General features: G+C 42.7%; 1 protein-coding gene across 4 annotated transcripts in view; it reads right to left on the bottom strand.

The window, feature by feature from the left end:
- Positions 1-23,253, bottom strand: part of Rapgef4 (Rap guanine nucleotide exchange factor 4) — a 285,813-nt gene that overhangs the window by 48,441 nt on the left and 214,119 nt on the right. For all 4 annotated transcript variants that reach the window (XM_034494585.2, XM_034494587.2, XM_034494588.2 and 1 more), the window contains 6 exons: positions 11,527-11,611; positions 11,015-11,075; positions 8,966-9,042; positions 8,478-8,624; positions 6,260-6,375; positions 1,024-1,112 (listed from right to left, as the gene is read on the bottom strand). In XM_034494585.2, the coding sequence (XP_034350476.1) occupies positions 1,024-1,112; positions 6,260-6,375; positions 8,478-8,624; positions 8,966-9,042; positions 11,015-11,075; positions 11,527-11,611 (575 nt within the window). The remainder of the gene's footprint in view (positions 1-1,023; positions 1,113-6,259; positions 6,376-8,477; positions 8,625-8,965; positions 9,043-11,014; positions 11,076-11,526; positions 11,612-23,253) is intronic.

Below are 23,253 nucleotides of genomic sequence, written 5' to 3'. Positions count from 1 at the left end.
ATTGGATGCCTGAACTGGAAATGTAACTCCGGCACAACACTTGCCTAGCATCCCCGAGGCCCTGGCTGCGATCCCCAGAATCACAGGAAAGCACTAAGAAAAAGTTGCCTGTGGGCTGTTCTTCCAATGCGTCCACAATGTGCAGATGATGCGACCCTAGATACAGCTTGCTCGTGAGATTTGTTTTTTAATCTTCAATTTTGTGTCTTAACAGCAAGGCCTGCCCATTATAAGAAAGCTTATGTGTTGAACTTTATTCATAAAAGATATGTTGTAGGACTAATCCCCTGTACTTCCAAGGGTGACACTATACGGAAACAGGGTCTTTTAAGACACAAATTAAGGTGACTCACTAATGTTGACTCTAACCAATGACTGTTGTCGTTTAAAAATGGGCCCTTGTCACAGAGACAGTTATGCACAGAGGGAAGAGCATGTGAAGACTCACAAGGTGAAGGCCTTGTCAACATGACATGGAGTGACACACAGAAGCAACACTGAAGATTGCCAATAGACACCAGGAGACAAGAGCAAGGCATGGAGCAGACTGTCTATCACAGACCTCATAAGGAAATCAACCTACTATCATCACCAATCGGGTGCCATTGTCTGAGCGTTTGTTCTGTTAGAGCAGCTGGCTGTAAGCCGATACAGGTGGCATTTAGTTCACTCTGGAATGAAACTCCATAACCACAGAGAGAACCAATTATTCTTGATGTGGCCAGCTTCAAATGCTCTATGGGAAGACACTGGGTTTAAAGGGTGACCTAACAGATGCTTTTGTGTGTGAGGATTGAATGGCATTAAAACAGATGTTTATGCAAGGCGAATATGCTTGAATGAAACTCCATCATGGCTAGGGAAAGGATGGTCTCTGTGACACCTGGAGACTCTTTAAAACCGAATGCACATGGCACCCTCCGGGGTTGCCTTGGCAGGGTTCACTGGGAGTCAATCCGGATTTCTCTCTCACATGTCTACCCATGGGTTCAGTGGATCCCCAGAACCCTTCTTTGTTCATACCTGTTGCTTCATTCAAAGATGGCTCAAGGCGTATTGTTTCTAGAAAATGCTCTAAAATCTTTTCAGGTGTTCCGGACATCACAGTATACCTGGGCAAGAAGTGAAAAAGACCATTAGTTTTTTTTTACAAAAGTGAGCACACATTGGGAGAAACAAATTACCATTGTATATGTATTTGAAAATGGAGATCCTGGGAAGACATACGGACTACTTGTGACTAGTAATTTCTTTGTGGTGAGAGAGACCACGTACCTTGCCTCAGCACACAAGAAGGCAGTAGAAAAACAATAGAAGCAGTTACTAGAAATGTTCTGCCCGCCCCCGCCCCCTACATAGAACTAAAGGAGCAGCTGAGAAAGCAGATCCCACTGCTGAAGCTGAGGCCTGTCAGTCTTATTCTAAGGGAGAATGAAAAGTTGTATATAAACCTGAGGCAGGGCAGGGCAGGGAGAGAAGGGATGGGAGAAATGACAGTGGACTGGCTTCTTCAGACATGGGTCACTCATAGGAAATGGGTTTCCATGCTGATATCTGGAATGCTCCTCCTTTCCAACTACACACTGCTTCCTGCTTTGGAAATCAGCTAAAAACAACAAAGCAAAAGAAACCAAAAGCCCTGAGTACCAGCGAGCAAACCAACCCAGGGAGCCTCACGAAACAGGAGGTAGATCAGAAACAGAAATCTATGTGTAACTTATTCGATGGCAAATACAAATTATTTTAGGGGGCTGCATTAGTCATTATTTTGAGGGATCTATTCAGAGTACCCTCTAATCAACGAGAGCAAGTTGACTTTTGAGATTGAATGTGAGTTAAAGTCAGAGTGAAGACAGCAGGAAGCTGTAAATGCTTGCTGTAGACAGGTAGAATACATGAAGAGGATGTAGGTACCAATAGAACTCAGACCCTGCCTTCCTGCTTGGCGGGATGATGGGAGGGAGTATAATAATGCGAGAACATTCTCTCATGTCAGGAAGCAGAGACAGAATCGAGCTCAGAGAGAACCCAGCTTCCTTCACCCCTTACCTATGTGCTTTTCTTGCCTGCTTTGAGCCTGTGGAGGAGGTGTGTAGAGATGGCAAGAGCCCCTCATCAGCAGGTCTTACCTACTGCCTGAGAGATGGATGGGAAGTGATGGCATATGACCCCTAGGACATGGGAACAGTGCAAGTGTGGCAGTCCTGGAAGTCGAACTCGGGGCCGTGTGCATGCCAGGCAAGGGCTCTCCCACTGAGGCACAGTTCCTATATAAGAACACGATTCCCGAGGAGTGTATGGCCACGTAAATCAGGAAACGGGGTGCGGGAGGAACGTTCTACACCTTTCTGGTGTTCACTATCCCCCCCCCCCCCAACAATGAAGTGGGTGCTGAATGAGGCACTTTGTTTACTTACTCTTGCTAGTTAATATTACCTCTCCTCTGCAGGTGGAGAAACTGGTACGTGTTAGAGAATAAAACTGTGTGGTTTGTTGGTTTGTTGGCTTGTTTGTTTATTTGTTTGGTTGGTTGGTTGAGTTTGTTCACCTGTGTAGCAAGATGCTCCAGGTGTAGAGGAGACCAGGTTTGGCTGTCAACAGCCCATTTTGAACAGAAAATTTACCATGTAATTAAAAATCTTCCTCTTCAAGGAGGCTTTGAAAGCAATTTTTATGTAAATAAGAGAATAAATGCATTCCTTAACTGACCCCTGAATGAGTCCATTTCTTCATGTGTTGTCGGGGTAGCTGGGCCCACAGGTGATGTGTTTGTCAGAACTTTAATTCTGAAGCATTTTGTGTTTATGCTTTCGGCTCTCCTTGTCTGGATTCCCCTTAGGTAGGGTGTCCAGCCTGATCACATAGACAAAAAACTTACAGGCCGGCCACACAAGCTGCCACCTCAACAGGGAGCAAGTGTCTTCTTTTAGGCTTTGCCTGTCTGGCCAGTCACACCCCACAGGATCTTTCCTTGGTACCTGACTCCCTCTAGTGGTTCAGCTCTGTGGTTTCCTTACCTAGCCTATAGTGCCATAGAACTCAGGAGTTAGGGCAGAGGACTGAAGAGGAAAAAAGGACATAGAAACCTCTGGATGGCCCTAGTTTTGCCCAAAACATCAGATTCTGGCTTTACCTCATGCCAGAAACAGGCAGGTGTCTACGACTTGAGCCCTTATTATGTGAGAGTTAAAAGTGATTGAGACCAGATGGTACAACCTTTGTCAGTTTACAGCCAGCAGAAGCTACTCCAGTTCTAGTCAAAAGTCACCCTAGTTGGCCACAGCCAGCAGGTTGTCTTAAACTTGTGAGAGAAGAAAGAAAAGCCAAGGCAAGGGCCAGGGGCAGAGGAACGGAAAAGCTGATCTTCCTGTGAACAAGCTGGGAATACTTTAGCAGGAAAGCCAGTCTAAGGAACAGGGCATGGTCCCAACATGAACAGGACAGCCATTTCAAATTACGAAATTCTCACAACCCAGTGACCAAGACATCTCCCAAAGCGGGTATCACAGTAAATCCACCATCAAAACCACTGACTTAGTATCAGCATCGATGCCACATTCATTGTTCAGTGGCTTGGGCGGAGTCAGGCAGTTTCTCAAGCTTCATATATACACATAAACTAACCTGGATTTCTCAAGGGGGAAAAGTATATCGGAAAAATAACATTATTGCTACCAACATGATGGTCTCTGAGTTTGAAAAGAACGACTTCTGCAGAGACAGAGACAGACAGCCCACAACTAATCATTATTGGTATATTCTTGAAATTGATGAGAACATTAACCGTAAAATTTACCTACAGGATTCCTCTTTTTTAGCTCCAGTCAGTCTGGGAAAATGACTCCTTGAGAGAAGCCTTTAATTCTTTTGAAAGATGACTTTGTCTTGTATTGCTTTGTGCCCAGTGCATTATACAAATAGCTTGCTACAAATGTGCACGGGTATATTACCTTTGAATTATATAAGAAAATTTAGACCGGAGGGCAGGAAACCAATAGAAAACCAATACAGTACTAAAATAAACATCAGACACGCAGTGTCTTCTCTTATATCACCTTTGGTTTGACTTTTCATTCCACTGAATTCGTAAGGGGGGAAGGCACCTTGAACTAAAGACTTACACATAACACAGGTTTTTGATTCCTCCCTCTTGTATGAAAGAGGTGAAGGGAAGTCCAGGGCATCTCTTGATCAAATATTTTAAAGTTAAGGAGAACTATCCAGATTTGCCTTTCCGGATACCACAGTTTTCCTGAGACATGAGATCGTACTGAGAACATACTCATCCGCAAAACCACCTAGTTATAATAAATCTTGGAAGTAGAGTAAACCCTCACACACAAAAAGTTATCCTTGCCATCCTCCTCGGCAGGCTACAAGGACAGCTGCCCCAAACAAACAAACAAACAAACAACAAACAAAGGTCATATAATGGGGAGCACAGCTCAGCAGAAGAACACTTGCCTACACCTATAAGGCTCTGGGCTCAATCCCTGGTACAAAAGAAATAGATAAAAGCAAGCATTACTAATAAATAATGAAATCTGGGTGGTAAGTTCAGAGTTTTGTGAGTGAAAGAACTGATTTTTTTAAACATGGTTATTTATAATGCCACCCGCTTTGAAATGCATTGGTTTGCAGCATTTACCATGTGGTGTTGAAGATGTGGTGTTTACCTGCAGTCGTCTCTCTGTAAATTTGGTACTGGCATGCACACTGATACTCAGACATGCAGCTGCTCAAGCCGCTCATCCAAAACAGCATAGTATACATCTTTCCACATACTTTGATCTGCAGCCAGATTGTTGATAGTGCCCCATCCTTACTGATAGTAGATGTGACATAAATAGTTGCTATTCTGTATTGTGTAAGCAATAACCATAGGGGTGAGACATGTGGACACATTCTGATGCATCCCCCACTCTATGAGCAGTTTGAAACCCATGCAGCGTGCTACTCTGGTTTGATAAGCCAGGAAGAAGGGGGAGCAGAGGTGTGGACGGCAGTCAAGCTGAACTTCCCTTTAAGGCAGTGATTCTCAACCTGTGGGTCATGACCCCTTCAGGGGTCATCAGCTCTTTCACAGGGGTCAGATATCAGGTATTTACATTAAGATTCATGCCGGAAGCAAAATTATAGTTGTGAAGTAGCAACAAAAATAATTTCACAGTTAGGGTTGCCACAACCTGAAGAACTGTACTGAAGGGTTTAGAGCCACTGGGAGTTTTGCATCCTTGAGCAAGCTACTTGTCAGCAAAATGCCTCCATCCCTTAAACAGGGTTGCTATAAGGATTAGAGAAAATTTACAAAGCATACTGTGCTTATTTAATAATATGTTTCTTCCTGTCTTCTTCTCAAATATGTTGACTTACCCAGATGAAAACATAGGAGTCATAGGCTTTTAGTGGAAACAATAGGAACTCATCCGTTTTGGTGAGCAAGCTGATAGAGGGAGCCCCACTTTACTTGGCAACAAAGGGAAATACTCTTTCAACATATTATTTGGTGATGTTTCTTTAGCAAACAAACATTCGTCTGCTTTTCTTAAACACAGATTGAAAATTAATCCCCACTTAAAAATCGGCAAGCCCTGATTTCCTAGAGGCTTGTTGCTAAGTCTCTTGTCTCATATCTGCACAAATGTTGGTACATTTCATGCAACAGTCTTAGGTAGGAAGTTACTGCAAAAGCTGAAACCGAGCCCAGGTGCTCCGGAAATGACCCCTTTAAGCAGGAAGCTTGAGAAATGTGAAGCAAGACTTCCATTTGACACTGGGAAGAGTAAGTGCCCAGGAGTTCAATGAGATGGCATGTTTTCTACTCAAAATGAGGGTCTCATCCATGTCCTTAGTCACTCTGATAGCAAACGGAAAATGCTTTATCAGAAACCTCCCCGGGACATTCAAATACCACAGAGTCTCATCACTGGGGCCTGTGCCCCGCACTGCCTGGCATGCCTATTGGCATTGTTCTCTCAAGGTCTTCTCTTTGAGGCTATTATAGCTGAACAGTATGGAGGGAGGGGCCTTTGGAGCAGGACAATGCTCTCAGAGTATGTCTCTATCCTGCACCAAGCTCAAGGCAGTGCCAGAAATGGATACATTATACACCACAAGATGTGTGATTAGTCAATAGAGAGAGAGAAAAGTCATACATACTCCCATCTTTCACAAAAAGGAGAACATGCTATTGTAGAAACGATGCCATGTGAAAAGGTTAATCATAGTCTGGCAATTACAGTGTTGGATGCAAACATACTTTTGCTGAGGCTGTGAGTTTCCTTGATTAGAAGCTCTGTTCCCTGCTGGGACCTTCTCCAGTACCAAGACATCTTGGTCATGTTCTTTAAGTCTGACTGTATTCGCCTCAACGTCCTGCAAACACAAATTATACCACATACAGATGCTGCGTTCACTCAGACAATGACAGAAATTTCCAATGCTTCAGAAACTCATTTGGTGCTTGTGATGTTAATTGTCGCGTCTACAAATTAAGCCATTTTCAAAGTCAAGGGCTGGAACGGTCAGAGGGAGGACCAGATGAGGTTTGAAGCATGTGCTTTTAAAACTGCTTTTACCATAGTCTCAGAAAAACTCCAGAGGAGTCTGGTGCTGGTGGTGTTCTGAGAACTCTCTGGGGGGAGGGCATGGAGCGGAGAATGGGGGCGGGGCACGGAGGCATTTATTCTTTCTAAAAATCCGTGGCAAACAGTACTGAGCTTCAGCAGAGTCCTTTTCTCTTATATGATCTGTAGGAGCAGCACTTCTGTCTAATTGAGCAACTGTTTTGTTTCGACCTGGACACGTGCGGGTATATGCAAATCCATGTTTCTTTGTGTGCATTCCTCTTGTGTGAGCGTGCATGCAGAAGCCAGGGGCCTATGCCTCAACAAATCTCCACCTTATTTCTTCTTAGAAGTCAACCTGGAGCTCTCTGATTCGACTAGAATGGCTGGCCAGCAAGCCCCATGGGTTCACCTGTCTCCGATGTCCCAGCACCAGGGTTACAGAGGCACGCTGCCACTGTACTCAGCTTTTTAGGTGAGTTCTGGGAATCTGAAATCATGTTCTCATGTTTACACACCAAACACTTCACTGAGCCATCTCCCCAACCCCAAGCAACAGTTCTTTCAGAATCAAATTGAATGATTCTCTTCCTGTAAATTCGGTACCAGCATGACCCAAGCCTTTCTCAGTTATTTTGAATGGCTTTATAAATGTCAGTGATAAAATGGTTCAAATAGGACTCTTTCAAATGCTTTTGTTTTTGGCAACCCCATGGGTGTAAACTTCAGAGTTAGTCAAGTTTAGCTTAAAATACTTTAAATTATTAACTCCAAAAAGTTACTACTTTTTCTTAATACTTGGTCTCTTTAAATGAAACCAGGTAAGGATGACATTGAATTCCTATGATACATCTCCCGATATTATTCAATGGTATAAATTTAATAAGTACTATTATCATTATTATTGACAGGGTCTCATATGCCCCAAGCTAGTGTCAAACTCTGAGTGTAGCTGAGGCTGACCTTGAACTTCTGACCCTACAGGCTCCCACCTTCTAAGTCTGAGATGACTGCTGTGCACCACCATGCCTGGTTCATACAGTATTAGGGACTGAACCCAGTGCTTCAGGTGTGCTGGCAAGTTCGCACCAGCTGAGTTACAGTCCAACCTTCTCAGTGGTGTGAACTCTGGCTCTCTTTGCTTTGTGACTGATTGTGTAAGCAGTGTTTCAGGCAGAGGCCAGAGCTTTAGGCAGTGTAGAGAGAGAAGTTCACATGGAAGGACAGGGACAGAGGGATCGTCTCTGGGACTTAACATCCCACACTCTTACAGACACCTTAAACAGTATCTATAGGGAGGCTCTTCAGCCAAATGCAGCCTCAGGAGCAATCCCGCTGCTCCTCGACCAGACAAATCATTCACCTATTTGCCAATATCTGTAATGGCTGTAGTTTGAAACGATCTGAGGTAAATCCCTTGAACAAATATGCTTTGTGGGATAACCACAGCAAGCATTAATTTCTATCAGCAAGCACTCAGGAAGTCCAGAGTGTGTGGTGCTATGAGAATGGTTCTCTTGGGAAGAGATGGGAAATGGACCACAGAGAAGACAGGGTGCAGAGAGAAGCTGCCGCTCTGCTGGACCAGAGGGTAGAAAGGACATTAAGAAGGATCTGTAGGAGACCAGAGGGAAATACATTAGAGCTGTCTTACTAAGGCAACTGCTATTGTTGTCCAGTTATAGGGACTAGCACAGGCATGTGAGGTATCTGCTCCAGCATAATATCTGATGTCTACAGCTGATGTACACCGGCCCACGGAGCATGCCTGTTTTATAACAAAGGCCCTTTGTTTGAGCATCTATTTGCCACATTCCTGTGAGATGAACAATCTACTCATTTTTTTTAATTTTAATTCAAGAAGGGGAAACATTGGATGTCCTTCAACTGAGGTTTCCTCTCTCAACTCACCCTCAGAATCCGATTGAAGTCTTCCTTGTCAACTCTTAGGAAGTGACAATTATCTTCCCGAAGAACAATGGAGGCAGCTCTCGGAGCATCATTTACCAGAGCTAACTTGCCAAAGTCATCTCCCTCGTGCAGGGTGCAGACCACGCCCTGGGGAGAGCAAGACAGTCAGGGAAAACAAGGGATCAAACACCCTCCTTACCCTCCCCCCCTCCCCCCGCCACCAAACACCGTGTCGGCAAGCAGACTGCATCAGTATTACTATCAAATTAAAATGTTTCATATTTCTTTCACAGAATAGTCAGTGAATGACTCTGAGTGCAATAATTGAGAAAATTTATGATTAAAGATGAAATTATGTCTTTTCTACATGGAGTAACAACGCCATGGTAAATTTAATGGCAGCAACATTGTTACTACTTAGAGGTACACTCGCAAATGGCATATAATAAAGCTTGAAAAAGAAAAAGATATAGATAGATATATTATACCTTGCCATAAATGACTACATTCACAGATCCTTTCAGAATGATGTACCAGGAGGTACCTTCTTCCCCCTGGTTAAACACTAGACACAAAAAGATGGAGAGACTTATGACAAGAATAGAGGCACATCAATATAAATTACAGCTTATCAAATCATCACTTTCAGGCTCCAGAATTATGCATACATAAAATACAAAAAAAAATTACTGGCAAATCCTAACTAATTCAGGTAGAATATTATTGTCTCTCTACAGAACATAAAAGGATGAGAGACTGTAGTATTTGCTTTGCCCTGAGAGACAGGTTCTTACTGGATATCAATTTACCAGCAATGCACTTCTTAATGGAAAGCATGTTTCCCCCACAATTCACAAAGCATTGTGATGTGCAAAATAGGTTTTAAAAATGATCTGACCAGCAATGTGAAGTTTGAAAACATGCAAATCAGTGCTGCTGCTTGTTGATAAATATATACCTATGCATACGTTTTTAATTGGTTAGGATAAGAACCAACATATTCAGGGTACGAATCACTGTTGAGGAGGAGGGAAGAGCAGGCTAACGGGAGGAATATGAGACAGCAGGAGGACAGTTTCATTGTTTGGAAAGTGTTTAAACTGTAGCACAGACGGGCATTTGGATATAAATAAAGTATTTTAATAATCTGTTTCTATCCATTTAAATATTTTACAGTACAGTGAAAACGACTAATGATTTGAATGAAAAGAATTAACAGGCTAATGAAAATGAATTAAATAAAGGAGAATTAAAGAGACAAAAAATAAAAAATTATACAAAAGTGATACTGAAAAGGCAAAAAAAAATGGCATCAGTGTTAGAAATAGTGTCCTTAATGACTGAAAAAGAAGACATTTTTGAGATAGAATGTTTAAAGCTCATTTTGCGTCTCTAACTCATATTTCTTGTTTATTTTTAACTATCACAACGTACCTAAGAAAGAGCAAAATTTTCCAAAATATGTCTCCTGGAAGTTTGTTTAATTGCTGGGATTAACAAAGTGCTCTGTGTGTCCCTGGTTTAGTTCCATGTATAACTAGCGGTTCCTCTCAGTTTCGTATAGAAGCCCTGAGAACCTTTAACATGATAACTCGTCTTCTGACTCTGCCACAGATTAGACAAGGGACTATTTCTTGACCTTAACCCCAACTGCTGAGCAAAGATTTTTGTATGCTAGCAAGAAACGCCAGCATCAGCAATGCTGAGTGCATCTATTAATGTCTGAATTTCTTGCTCCCAGGTATGATCACAGAACTGAAGGACTAGAGAGTTCTAGAATTCTAGAATGTGAATTCTATAGAGAGGCCTCATAAGACTGACATTATGTGAGTATCTGAGGCAGAGAAATTCCTCTTGAGCTTGGAGACCATGGTACATGGTGAAGAAAACCAAGAAACACAAAACTTTAAACATAACTGTAACAGGAGATTTCTGGAGCCAAATTAGTTCATTAAAAAAAAATTAACCTTTTTTTGTGACTGGGACTCAAAGTTGCTCTGTACCCATGGATGGACCTTGAACTTTAAAGTTTCCTACTTCCCTCTCCGGAGCGCCCTCCCAGTTGATCCTCTCAGTCCTCCTCCCCACACTGGGTTATACAGTGCTCAGCATAGATCCTAGGGAGGCTTTCAACACATGTTATGCCAGTGCTCTGCCATCTCAACTATCCCTCAGCCCCAGATTAGTTTTTCTAAATCCACAGATGGAAATGACATCACTATATGGAAGTTCCCACCCAGAGCCCTGCAGGAAGAGTAGAGGCTTCGTTCATCCCACCTGTTTTAGACATTGTATTGAGCCAGAGGGGTAGAGAGCCCACAGGACTCAGACTGGCAAGCGCTACACGTGTGGTGCTAGAATACCCACCAAACTTCAGATTAACCGACACAAGATGGAATAGTCACCAGTCTAGAAAAGCACAAGTGCCAAGCGATATCCTGCGGGGTCAGAGTGGGGCCAACAGGGAGAGTATGGCATTGACCTTGAACAGCAGCGGGTGTGGCCAGGCATAGTGCTTCATTAGAGTTCTCACTTACACACAGTTCCTCCTTTGGCATGAGACTCAAAAATGAGAACACCTGCTAACTCCCGTTTCACCTGGGGGAGGGGAGAAAAAGAAAAACTGTGGGAAGACAAGGTACAGGAGAAGGGACTTGGGTTTTGCACGGGTGCCTGTTAGATGTAGTCTCGAGGCTCACCTTGAAGTTATCTATCACCTTACTTACACAAGTTCCTGTCATCCAGAAACTACTTGGATCTCAAAGTCTATACCAAACTTACTGTCTAGACAAGCTTATAACAGTTCCCACCAGGCGGACGGACCCCTTAGGGATATTTATTTACCTTGTGGAATGACTTGCATACATGTTACTGGGATGGGGCTCAGGTTATCAGGCTTGTTGCTATACCCAAACTGAGTCATTTCTTAGGCTCAGATACTATTTTTTTTTTTTTGTTCTGTGATTTTTATTTATTTTTCTTTTGTGTGTACTGTGTTTGCCTGTGCTGTGTATGCCTGTGCACCACAGCTTGATTAAGAGATACTTACTGTGGTAGAAAGATGGGATAAGGCTTTAATATGAAGGAGCTCCTCGTAGATAATCTCTAGGTCATCCACAGTCCTCTGGCCAGGGCTAAAAAGAAAGGCAATAATGACACATTGTTATACAAGGTTCAAATATAAGACTGCATCCATTAGTCAGTAACATGCTGAGGGGTTTATTCTATATAAAAAGATACTGACTGAGGGAGACTCTGAGCCATAATAACCCCTAAGGGGACTAGAAATGAATGTATTCACTGGTGGGAAGGATATGGGAGGAGTTGCATGTACACAGACTCGCATCCCTTCCCATCTCAGTGGGAAGAGCCCTTTACGTGGTCATTGGTTAACTTACCTGGGGCTTTGTAGATAATTGTGAAACACTGCTTTTTATCACATCCTAATCGATAATGACAAAAGTTGCCTCGTTTAGCACCAGAGACACTTGATTGGTCAACTTGACAATGGATTCTTATTCCTGGAGTTTCTTAGCCTAACAACAGGTAAGACTGGGGCCATCACCGTACCAGGTTATACGTGATGGTCCTTCCAGATGATTCAAATGATTTCTCACCCAGCCCTAAGGAGCCATGTTCTTGAGGTGAGAACGAGACAAATCACACTGTCCAGAATTTCTAAGAGAAGGAAAGGGAGGTATGTCCATATATCTAAAACTCTGTTCCATGGACTACCCCTGACACGAAGGGTTAGAGATTTATGTAAAGTTTTCTTAATTTCAAAGCTTAGTACTATATAAAGTTAGTAATATACCTTTGTTGTATAGAGTAAGGGGTCATTTTTAACATAAGGAGACTAAATAGCTTCCTAACTGCCTTTTATATCTAAGTTTATTTGGAATTATTAACGTCATTAAATGGTATTTAATAACATTAACACACATGGTAAGGGGAGGGCTTCCCTGGAGATAGCTGGAGGAAGAAAACATCATAACTTACATGTGGCCTTCATAAAGATAGCTTTACCCTGTCTTTATGACAACAAAAGAATACTGTGTTTTTATTACATGGAATCAAAGCAGGGCTTGTTTATTAATCCTGACTACACAAATCCAGGGCTTGGGAGATGCCAGCCACATTCATTTCCCGCTAAGGATCATCACTGAAGGACATGAGCACACTGATCCAGTGCTTAGTGGTGTCACCTAGAAAGCACAGGACCTCAAAAGACAATGGAGAGAAGCTGGGGCCACAGGGGTGCCAAAGGAGCCAGGCCCTCTTAGCAAGTGCCCAATCTACCACTTGACTCACACGTGGGGATTTTGAGATGAGGACCCTTTGGGATTTAAAAGTCAATCAAGTGAGAGAGGCAGCCATGGGAAAAGGCTCAGGTAATAGGATTACAGCTCCCCAGCTAGAGCAGCAGCCCCGCTGTTCCTGCTTCTTGACATCAGCTGTAAATAGCACAGATGCTCCTAGACACTTGGCTAACATCGAAAGAAGTTACTGGATCACCTTACCTCCTGGCTGTGGACTGAGCTGAAGGTAGGGGGGCACAACCTCGAAAATAAAGGTTTACAAGTAAGTCCATTCTAGAATCTTGACAGATTCAATACTGGAGTTGGGGGAGTCTATGTCTGGGTACTCAGGAGCATTTATAGAGTGGCAATATGAAACCTTTATTGCTTGGTTCACATGCATTTTAAAAATCTAGAATTTTAAATTTTTATTTAAATTACTAATTTAGTACGTTAAAATTTTAAAATCTAAATACTGTCTTTAGAATTTAAAAATCTCACTACAATAAAAATAATTACATTTCATCAAGAGTTTCGAATATGATGGACTGTCAGGTCTTCAAGGCAATAAATATACCATCAGTGCTAAGCCATTCCAATTAGCCTTAGGATCTGCTGGGGAGAGTAAAGATGGCGACACCAGGCTACTCTTGAAACACTCTTTATTTGTTTAGTGTCCTATGCCACAAACCTACCTGATATCTCCTTCCCCCCATAGCTTGTCTCCCACTTTCTGCTTTCCTAAACCCTTCCTCTACCTGTCTGTCCTGTCTGTCTCTCACAGTGTGACCTGTCACCAAGGAGCTGCTCAGTTTTCTCTCCCTGGAGAAAACTCCAGCTCTCATCTGTGTAGCTTTGGGATCTATCTCATCCCCAGACACCATTCTTTCTTGACCTCCGTGCTTCCTGACTCCCTCCTCCCAGTAACTGACATGTACCCCAAGCTTAATCTTTCCAGTATTTCTTTAGCACCCACCAAATTTTCTAGAGTCATGTCATCATTTATTGTCAGTCTTTTCCTGAGAGGGGTGTTGTCTGCCACAGCCATCCCCACGTTTCTTCACTTCACGTCCTCAAGGCTTCCTGCAGCTCCTGTTGACCAAAGATGGTTCTTTCTGCCTCAAGAATTGCTTTGGTTCACCACCCCTTGTCCTTGCAAGGCTGTGTTTCTGTGGTAATTTGCAGCATTCTCTGAGGAATGTTATTTGCTTGTTGGTTCCTAACTAACTCTCAACTCTTCTCAAGAGAAGCATTGTCAAAAGGTATCATACACTAGATTAGAAACAGAAACTGGTGCTGAGGTCTAATCTATGAACTTTCTAGCTGCCTCTTAGTCTGCCTGCTCAGTTCTGCATCTGTAAGATGGGAGTACTAAGTGCAATTGCTGTAAATAAAGTAAAGGCACGTTTGGAAAGGCACACACACACTGCATATATAGGGAATATGGGACAAAAGCAGGATGGCATTATTATACAGATGAGTTTTCATTATGGCTCATAGGATGGAGTTCTTAAAACTCATGATGAATTTAGAGGTGAAGCCACCAGAGCCTCAGAGCACTCTGGTTCTGTGGCCTGAGGGAAATTGGAGTTTATGCTCTGTGATCTTCCCAATGAGGTTAAGTAACACCAGGTGTCCACAGCACATTTCATTTTGATTTGCATCATGACAAATAGTGACAGTTGCCTTCCCTTTATCTGTGACCTTCCTTATCTGTAGTTTTGCTCTCTGTAATTTCACATATCTCTAGCCAACTAAGGTTCAACATTCTTAGGTGAAAAATTCCAGAGGGAAACAATTTACAAATTTCAAATAACTCATAGTAAATTATTTTGATTGCTTTATTTTATTCTATCTAACATATATTAGATCCTATTATACATACATAATACTCAATATATATGCATATATATATGTATATATATATACATATTTACACACACACACACACACACACACACACACACACACACAATTATGTACCATCCAAAATCAAGGAGCATCGGGACATATCCTCCATGGATAAAAGCAGGTAGTTTAATTCTCAATAGAGGAAATTAGATGGACATAATTGATTTTTTTTTCAAATTATAGAAAATGTATAATCATACAATTATGACATGCAGCCAGTTACTCTACATCAAAGTAAATGTGGGGGAAAGGTCTAAATGGAGGTGACCAGCCAAATAGCAAATGTTGAGCTAGGAGCTTTTTTGGTCAAGGTTTTTGTCTGTAAGAAACAAGCAGATGCCAAAGTGGGAATTTCTGATTTTGTTGGAGACTTAGTTGTGTCATGTGATGTTTTTCTAGAAACTGTCTTATGAGAGGATGTTTTGCTGAGAACATCTAGAAGCTGCCATGTGATATTTTGCTGGAATGGACACTTGAGAGATGTTTGGAAAGAGTATAAATATAACCCAACAGACAGTGGACGACACTGGCATTGGTTCTCCTTGTCACTCTTTGTTGGTCTTCATTGGGCTTCACTGACACTGGTATCCACTGAAAACGATCTTGCATTGGTTTGTCATGTTTTCTTCATGGATCTTCACTTGTTATGACTTTGTAGAGAGAAATGTATCAAGGAACGCCTGGTGCTATTCCTGCTGCTTCTTGCCACTTCCAAGGACCCAGGCCAATTGGCAGATCCCTGCAGTTTCTTCTGGGTCAAGTCACTGCTACTGATCCATGTGTGGTGTTTGCCAAGTGGACTAGACTGCCACTGCAGATTTATGGTTTGTTGTTTTGGTAGTAGACTGAACTGTTGATAATAAAGATTGGAATTGCTTTCAAAGAACTAATTCTAAATAGGTCCACAACCCCCCCATTTCCTATTAACCTTTTCCACCTATCTCTGGTGGGTGGTGGGCTAGAAGGGAGTTTGAGGCTCCCTTCCTTTAATGAACCAAAATTAAGGTTTTAAAAAATGTAAGCCTACAAGATGCTACCACCACACCCCATAGTGAGCTTTACCAGAAGAGCAGGAGACGCCAGAGTTCTTGGATAGTGGAAGGCAGATAAGACCAGACAGAATGAGACTGGCAAGCTCTGGAACCTGGTACTCACAGATGCACCACTATGGAGATAATTGGTGGCCCAGGCAACAGGCTCTACATGAGCACCCAACTTGGTGAGGGGTGGGTCTCAGTGGTTCATCAACTGACTCCTACTCAGATCGACTGGATTCTGGGGCCACTCCTGGCCTTCACCTACCATAATGAGCAGAGTTAATCATGGAGAGAAAATCAGTTCTGAAATTCTCTGAGATGATGCCCAGTAAGGAGTCTCAGGGTAGTTGATGGACTCTGGAAATGTAGATCAGAGCTAATGGTTTTAGAGACACATAGTTGAAAATGGTTGTCCCAGGAAGGTTACAAAATGGTTTCAGGCTGGAGAAATTCTCTTTATTTTGGCAGTAAATGTGAAGGAGAGGTATGGTTTCAGTCTCTTTGATTCCACATAAAGCACAGCCTGCTGGGAAGAAGCCTAGTGAAGATCCACCAAAGTGCTTTCAGGACAGTCTCTTGGGGGTGTCACCGGTGTACAGATACCCATGTGGCAGCTTGCCTCAGCCCTGGACATCCGTCTTCAGGAACCAAGCCAGGTAAATAAAGTCTTCTGTAGGGTCTGACCAGATACTGTGGTGAAACGTGTGGGAGCCCTTTGAAACCAAACTGAACAATGTCTAAACACAAGTTAGCTTTCAAATAAATGGGAAAAAAAAAAAAAAAAAAAGAAAAGAAAAACACTACAGTAACAACAGCTGCAACAAAACAACTCTGCAGTCTCAAGTGTTCAATGAAATGACCGGGCAGGCTGTGGCTGCCATTTGGCAATAGACTCAGGCTGACAGGAGCTCTTTGGTCCTGTTTACAGCATGTGGTTTGCTGAGGTGAGAGAAGTCAGCGCTGCAAGGTGTGAAGAGACTTACTTTTTCAAAAATGAGTCTATTCACAATTCACAAAGATCAAAACACTCAATAAGAGATTTGCTCAGAGCCAGGACCCTGTCCCTCTGGGGCCTCAACATGTCATTAGGATTGACAGTTGAGGTAAATACTAGGCAGAAGGCCAGATGGAACTAAAGCCAGTCTGGCCAACCTGTGTCCACCTAAACAAATCAAAATGTGATCCCCTGTCCTTCACAGAGCACCTCAGTATCAGCTGTAGGAAGAACAGGAACAAATGTGGCTTCTCCCAAGGCTGAGTCTCAGGGCCGCTGTGCCATCTAGCGTCTTTGGGAAGGTTCGTCTCTCCACTCTCGCTTCAGATGGTGGTACTCCCCTTGATCTGTCCCCAGCCCTCAAAGAGCATCTGAGAACATCTAAAACTGAGCCTTCCTTACCACAATCACTGAACAAAGTCATATTTTAAAAGCGGGTCTCTTGTGGCAAACAGTGGCATTAGGTACCTTTCATGCTTTGGTCTTTATGGGGGTGACAGGGGGGAAAATGGAGAAGCAATCGTACAAATCAGCCCCCAGCCTGTTCAATCGGTAATGAAAGGGTCCCAAGGACTGAAGGCAATTTGGCTTTCAAGAGGAAAGAGAAACAGGGCGAGAGTGGGGAGGAGATAACTCCCATGGACCTTCAGAAGAGGAACCTGCAAAGCTGCGGAAGTGCATTGACTCTCTGGATGCTGAGTGGCAGCTGGTGAATGTACGTGGTCTTTGCTTGTCCTTCTCCAGATGTCACAGGGAGAGATGTTAGGCATCCCTGCTTCTTTACAAACCTGCGTGGTGCCACATTGATGTGGATTTGTTGGATCCCGCTGTGGAAAGGCCTAGTTTCTACAAGGGCTGCATTCTGGCAGCAACGTCTAGTTACAGACAAGATAATAAACGGGGATGGAGGGAGAAGCAGTTTATACATTAAAGGATGGGAGGGCTCCGGTGATATTGGACGCTGCTGGTAAATACCGTTTTATCAAGGAATTTATCAAGGTCAGAAACGGAGTTCCTCAGCTACTGGGATGTGGATAAAACGAGAAATTCACCCATCTACCAAGTGGCATGTAGGCAGTCCTCTGGGTACAATACACTGGGGAGAAAGTGAATGAACTGGTTCAGTAGACCCGCCACCTGGTAAACACTGATTTGTGTAGAAAACACTAAGAGAAGTCAACACAATAAATACAAATACAAGTCACATATAAGTTTCTAAATTTAAGAAGTGTTTTGTTTACCTCTGGGGAGGGCTGTTTATCTGTGGTGTATGACTTCACCACAATCCACCAGATATACTACTTAAGTCATGCGTAACATTGTATCACTTTCTGATGCCATGGAGACCATGTATAAATCTTACGTCTTCCACTCCCCTTAAAGGGAAGTATGGTAGTGGTCTGTACTCTTGTCTAGAGAAACAGTCTGGTTTTGTTGCATGCTTGCTTGCTTTTGCCACCTCCCAGTACCCTTCTTCATACATGCAAGGGACATCCCCTGTGACTAAGTAAAGTGGCTAGCTCAGCTGTCACCCTTTCACCTTATCTTAACCACTGAGAACTTTGTTAATGCAAGCCGCTTTCTTCTGTTCTAACTGTAAAGCCTATGCAGTGGGGCTTTGTGCTTCTCTGTGAGATTATGAACAAACAAGCAACAAACAAACAGAAATCAATTACAGGCTATCAGTAAACAGGAAAGCTTTCTGTTTGTGAGAAAGGATGCCATCCTTCCGAGACATGGAACCTGGTCCCACAGGTCAGAGACTCAAAGCCCTAAGTGCTTTTTAGGACAAGGTGATTGTTTGTGCTCAGGAACAGAAAATGCCTAATGTTCTTCCAGCATATATGTCTTACAAGGACACTCTAGAAGTTTAACATTAAACTTCTATTCAGAAAATAAAGAATTATATGTCTTTGTCTTATGAGTATGGATGAGTTCCTGCAAGTGTGTTTGTATACCATGTGCATGCCCAGTGCTCAGTGCCCAAGAAACCCAGAAGAGGTTGTCAGATCCCCTGGAAGTGTAAGCTGTTGTGAGTCACCATGCAGAGCTGTAAACTAAACTCCAGTCCTCTACAGGAACAGTAAGTACTCTTAACCATCGAGTCATCTCTCTAGTCCTTAATGTTAAACATTGCAAGATGTACAACTGCTGGTACTTTCCTTTGAAATGCCCAAGTATTAAGTAGAAGAGGGCTTAGGATGGAGTCAGATGGCAAAGCTCACATTCTCGTTTTGGGAGCAATAGAAAATACAAACTTTCAGTGGCACTATAAGGACACATTGTTAGCTTTACTTTTTTTCTCAGTAAACTGTCAGTTCTTCCCAGGCATAAGGTGAATTATCCTATCATTTTCTCTCCTCGTCCTCCTCATCCTCCTCCTCCCCGCCTTCTCCTCTTACTTAGTCATCTCATTGTAACTCACTACCTCTACTCTACTTCCTCTACTAGAAAAAAAAAAAGTGAAGCAGCTTTATATGAAGGAAAGAATATCGCAACAAGAAGAAAATCATGTGACATCTACTTAGCCCAATTTCTCCTTCTGAACACAGAAAGTTATAATTAGCCATGTAAAGTTAAAAGTGTTATCTAATGCTTCAGAGTTGAAGGATGTGAGGTCACCATGTAAACTACATAGTGCTGTTCAAATATGAGTCACTAAGTTTTGTGTGTGGTTCTGGTGGAGTAAGGTGGCTCCTCCCAGCCATGGTTTGTCTCCTTACCCAAGTTTTCCAGCACCTCTTCTACACAGCTGTGAAGACAAGCCAATTATTAATAACCCCAAGCTAAGGACCAGTTTTAGCAATAAAATGATGCGTGAGAGCCAGGCATGGTTGTATAACCTGTTAGTCCCAGCACTCCAGAGACAGAGCCAGGCAGGTATCTGTAAATTTGAAGCCATCCTGGTGGTTTTACATAGTGAAGCTCACCCGGGGGGAAAAATACATGAAACATACATAGTTTTAAGAAAGCCTTGTTTATCTGAAATCTCAGTTTAATTAGGCATCCTATATTTAATCTGGAAACACTAATCATAAAATGTTTCATTTCTGTAGAGTCAGTTTTGACAATGTTACAACCACATGGACTCTGCTAATGACAACACAGAGTTGTCATTTTGAGATCCATGTAAGAGAACTATAGGCTCCAGAAGCTTACAAGGAAAGAATCCCCATTGTTATCAGAGCCCTTTATGGACTAAGAAATCATCAAATCCTCTCAAAGGAGAGCACTCTCTCTACAGTGGATGAACTGTTATGCTCTATTCTATATGGTGATAACATATTGAATGTATTATGCTCCAATTTCAGATGTAAAGAAGAATAATTTAATGATATGAAGTAATCTTGTCATAACTACTTTAAAAGTCTCATTTCCATGACATCTTTCTTCACCAATGCCCCAAGCATAACCTAAAAAGTTATTCCAAGTCCCTTCAGGACCATGGCAGGTGGAAGACAGCTCCAGAGTAAGCCATCTGGATCAAATTCTGAGCCCACCATCATCTGGATAACCACAGGCAACTGACTTTGCCTAAGCTTCTGTTTTCTAACGTACAAGGTGGGAAGTGTGTTAACTACCTCATGGTTGGTTGAGAGAATCGAATTAAGGAGTTATTTAGCCCAGTGCTAGCACACATGCACTTAATAAATGCTGCCTATCATTAAATACAATTGCATTTGTGTTTCCATTTACAAACCCTTGGAAAGCAGGGGGAGGGTTAGCAGGCATTATTAAATTCTTTGAGATTTGGACCCGAGAGATGTTGGATGTGTTAATGGCAAATCTGTGAGAAAAGAATCCTGGCTCTCATACTCTATATTACTGACAAGTTATTTAGTGGGCTCTTGGATTGCATGCATGTATTTCAAATGGTATCATTAAATTCTCAAAAACCCATTAATTTTATTCTCATATAAATATCTAGCTGTTTGTAGTCTTGGCCTCTGTAGCCCATTCTCTACAATCATCAGAGAATTCAGCTTCAGAGATCAATGTACTGCACATTTGACCATTCACATCTCTTCATGCTCTTCCATGGTGCCTCAAAATGACTACATTTTTCTCTAATGCCCAAAGATGGCACAGCTGGCCTGCCCTCATCTGACCCCTGACGTAACTCTGCTCTGGGCCTGGGTTCTCCTTCACCGTCAGGCAGCTCTTTACTCTCCCAGTATGATTCTGGTCCACTCCCATGCTTGTGCCCCAGTCCAGCTAAAAGCTCCTTCTCTGTTTTGGGAGAAAGAGCACTGAGGGCCTTTGAGGCCCTTAAGAAGCAGAGAATCAACCCACATATCCATGCATCCCAAAGTGAATGCATTCAGGAACATTCAGTCAGATAGCACATTCCACACCTTCTTAAGACCCCAGCCTTAGAGAGCCTCATGCCATCAATTGTAGGAAAAAAAACACTGAAAATTACCACAGAGCTAGCTACCAAAATGTTAATAGTAACCATATATCTGGAGATAGGGCACATGTGATATGCATTTTGAAACTCCTCCAAGTAGTTTTCAAATTTTCTACAACAAATAGATTGACTTAAAGTCATTAAAATACATTAAAAGTAAAATATTAATAAGATAGAGTGACTTAAAGTATTAAAAACGAGCTAATCTTACCGGGAACCCTAAAGTGTAAGTGTGTAATAGTTAATAGCACCACTACCCTGAGCCTGAATCATAATGGCACCAATTCTGGGCGCTTTCTTGGGTATGCAGACATGAGCAGTGCCTGGTACACTGCTTTTATAAGGAAGATGTAATTCTAAAGTCAAGATATGATTCACTTAGTGGAATCACTTATACAGGTACATTTTCTCAGCTTTCAATGAGGACATAGCAACCCTTGCAGTGAGAACAGAGGCAGTTTGCTGAGCGTTGGGTGGTGCACTGTGGGAGAGTCCAAGCTGAGCGGTGCACTGTGGGATGATCCGTGCTGAGTGGTGGTGCACTGTGGGAGAGTCCGCGCTGAGTGGTGCACTGTGGGAAGGTCCATGGAGCAGCCCTGTTACCTAGCTTTGGCTTCTGTGCTCAGGCAGCTTTCCTCTGACCGTCATGTGAGGATGGACTGCCTGATGGTGTACACTCCCAGGGCAAGTACTTCCTCCCCAGAAGTGAAAAAATATGACTTCTGGCTGGTGAACCTGAGATCCCCAGAGTAAAGGGACCTTCCTAAAAAGATCACGATTTAAAACCTCACATCCTCAAAAACAGTCTGGACAAATAAAGATGCAGTTAAGGCAAGTGGGGGCGGTGAGGTGGCTCAGTGGTTAAGAGGGCTTCCTGTTCTTCCAGAAGACCCCAGTTCAGTTCTCAATCTACATCAGGCAACCCAGAGGAAAATCCAATGCCCTCTTCTGGCCTCTGCAGGCAATTGCCCGCACACACACACAGACACACACAGACACACACACATACACACACACACACACGTGTGCACACAAGATGGGGAAGGAGGAGGGGGAGGGAGGGAGAATCTGGGAAAGGTTTACATTGAAGGGTGTACTGTGGGAAGGGCAAGAATAATAAAATATTGAGATGAGATTTGCTAATTAAGAGAAATTATATAGCTTCTTGAGTGCCCTCCAACAACTGTATTAGAGCCATCGATGGACAGCGGTGGAGAACTCCCTGATTCTTCCCAGTGTTTCCTTACAGCGCTCACTTTCTTTGCAGCCTCATGCCGATGTCTAAAACCTTTCACTGACCACATAACACAAATGAATAAAAATTTATGAGTTTCAGGCCCATTCAGAAGACTCCAAAACTTGCTTAAAAAATTTTTTTTAGCAATCTTAACTTTTTTGTGCTGTTTTTCACTCTCTCTGGGCTCAATAAACTCCTTCCCTTTCCAATTCCTTAAGCTTCTAGGATTTAGGAAATTTCAGAATTGTAGACTTAGAATTAGATTTGAGAAATACAAGTTTTCTTTCTCTCCCACTCTGGGCAAGCCTCTGAGAGACCCCTCTAAAGCGTGGGGCATAGCATTCCACTCTCCATGGAAGGAGCTAGAATGCTTGTATGCAGAAGAATCCTGTCTCCATGATGCCTATTTATATCCAGATGGCTTTAGTTTTACAATATTGTACTTATCTCGTCCCCTCTGTATCTTTGGGCCCACGGCTTCCTACCCAAAGTGCCTGCTTAAACATACCCAAATGCCCACTTCTGCATGTAAGAATCTGCTGTATCTATGCATGTAGAGTCGTTCAGATTTATAAACAAAGCAAAGTCAAAACAATAAGCTCCGAGAGTTCATTTGTGTTTGATGGTCCTGTCTCAATGCTACAACAATAGCACCATCAACCTGTCACTGTTCTGTAGCATCTGCCCCCAAATGCCACCCAGGTCCACACCTGTGCAACCACAGTGGGCATTGTGAGTCACTCTGTCTGCCACCACATAAAAAGCTAATTTCACATTCAGAATGTATGTTTTTTTTTTTTCTTTCAATACCAATAGCAACAAGAGTGTGCCAAAAAATTGGCCCTGGAGCTGTATTCTGTTTTTTAAACTGCAGAACACTCTTTCACA

The sequence above is a fragment of the Arvicanthis niloticus genome, chromosome 2 (genome assembly GCF_011762505.2).
Source record: "Arvicanthis niloticus isolate mArvNil1 chromosome 2, mArvNil1.pat.X, whole genome shotgun sequence".
NCBI lineage: Eukaryota > Metazoa > Chordata > Mammalia > Rodentia > Muridae > Arvicanthis > Arvicanthis niloticus.
This window is presented reverse-complemented; position numbering and strand designations above follow the sequence as displayed.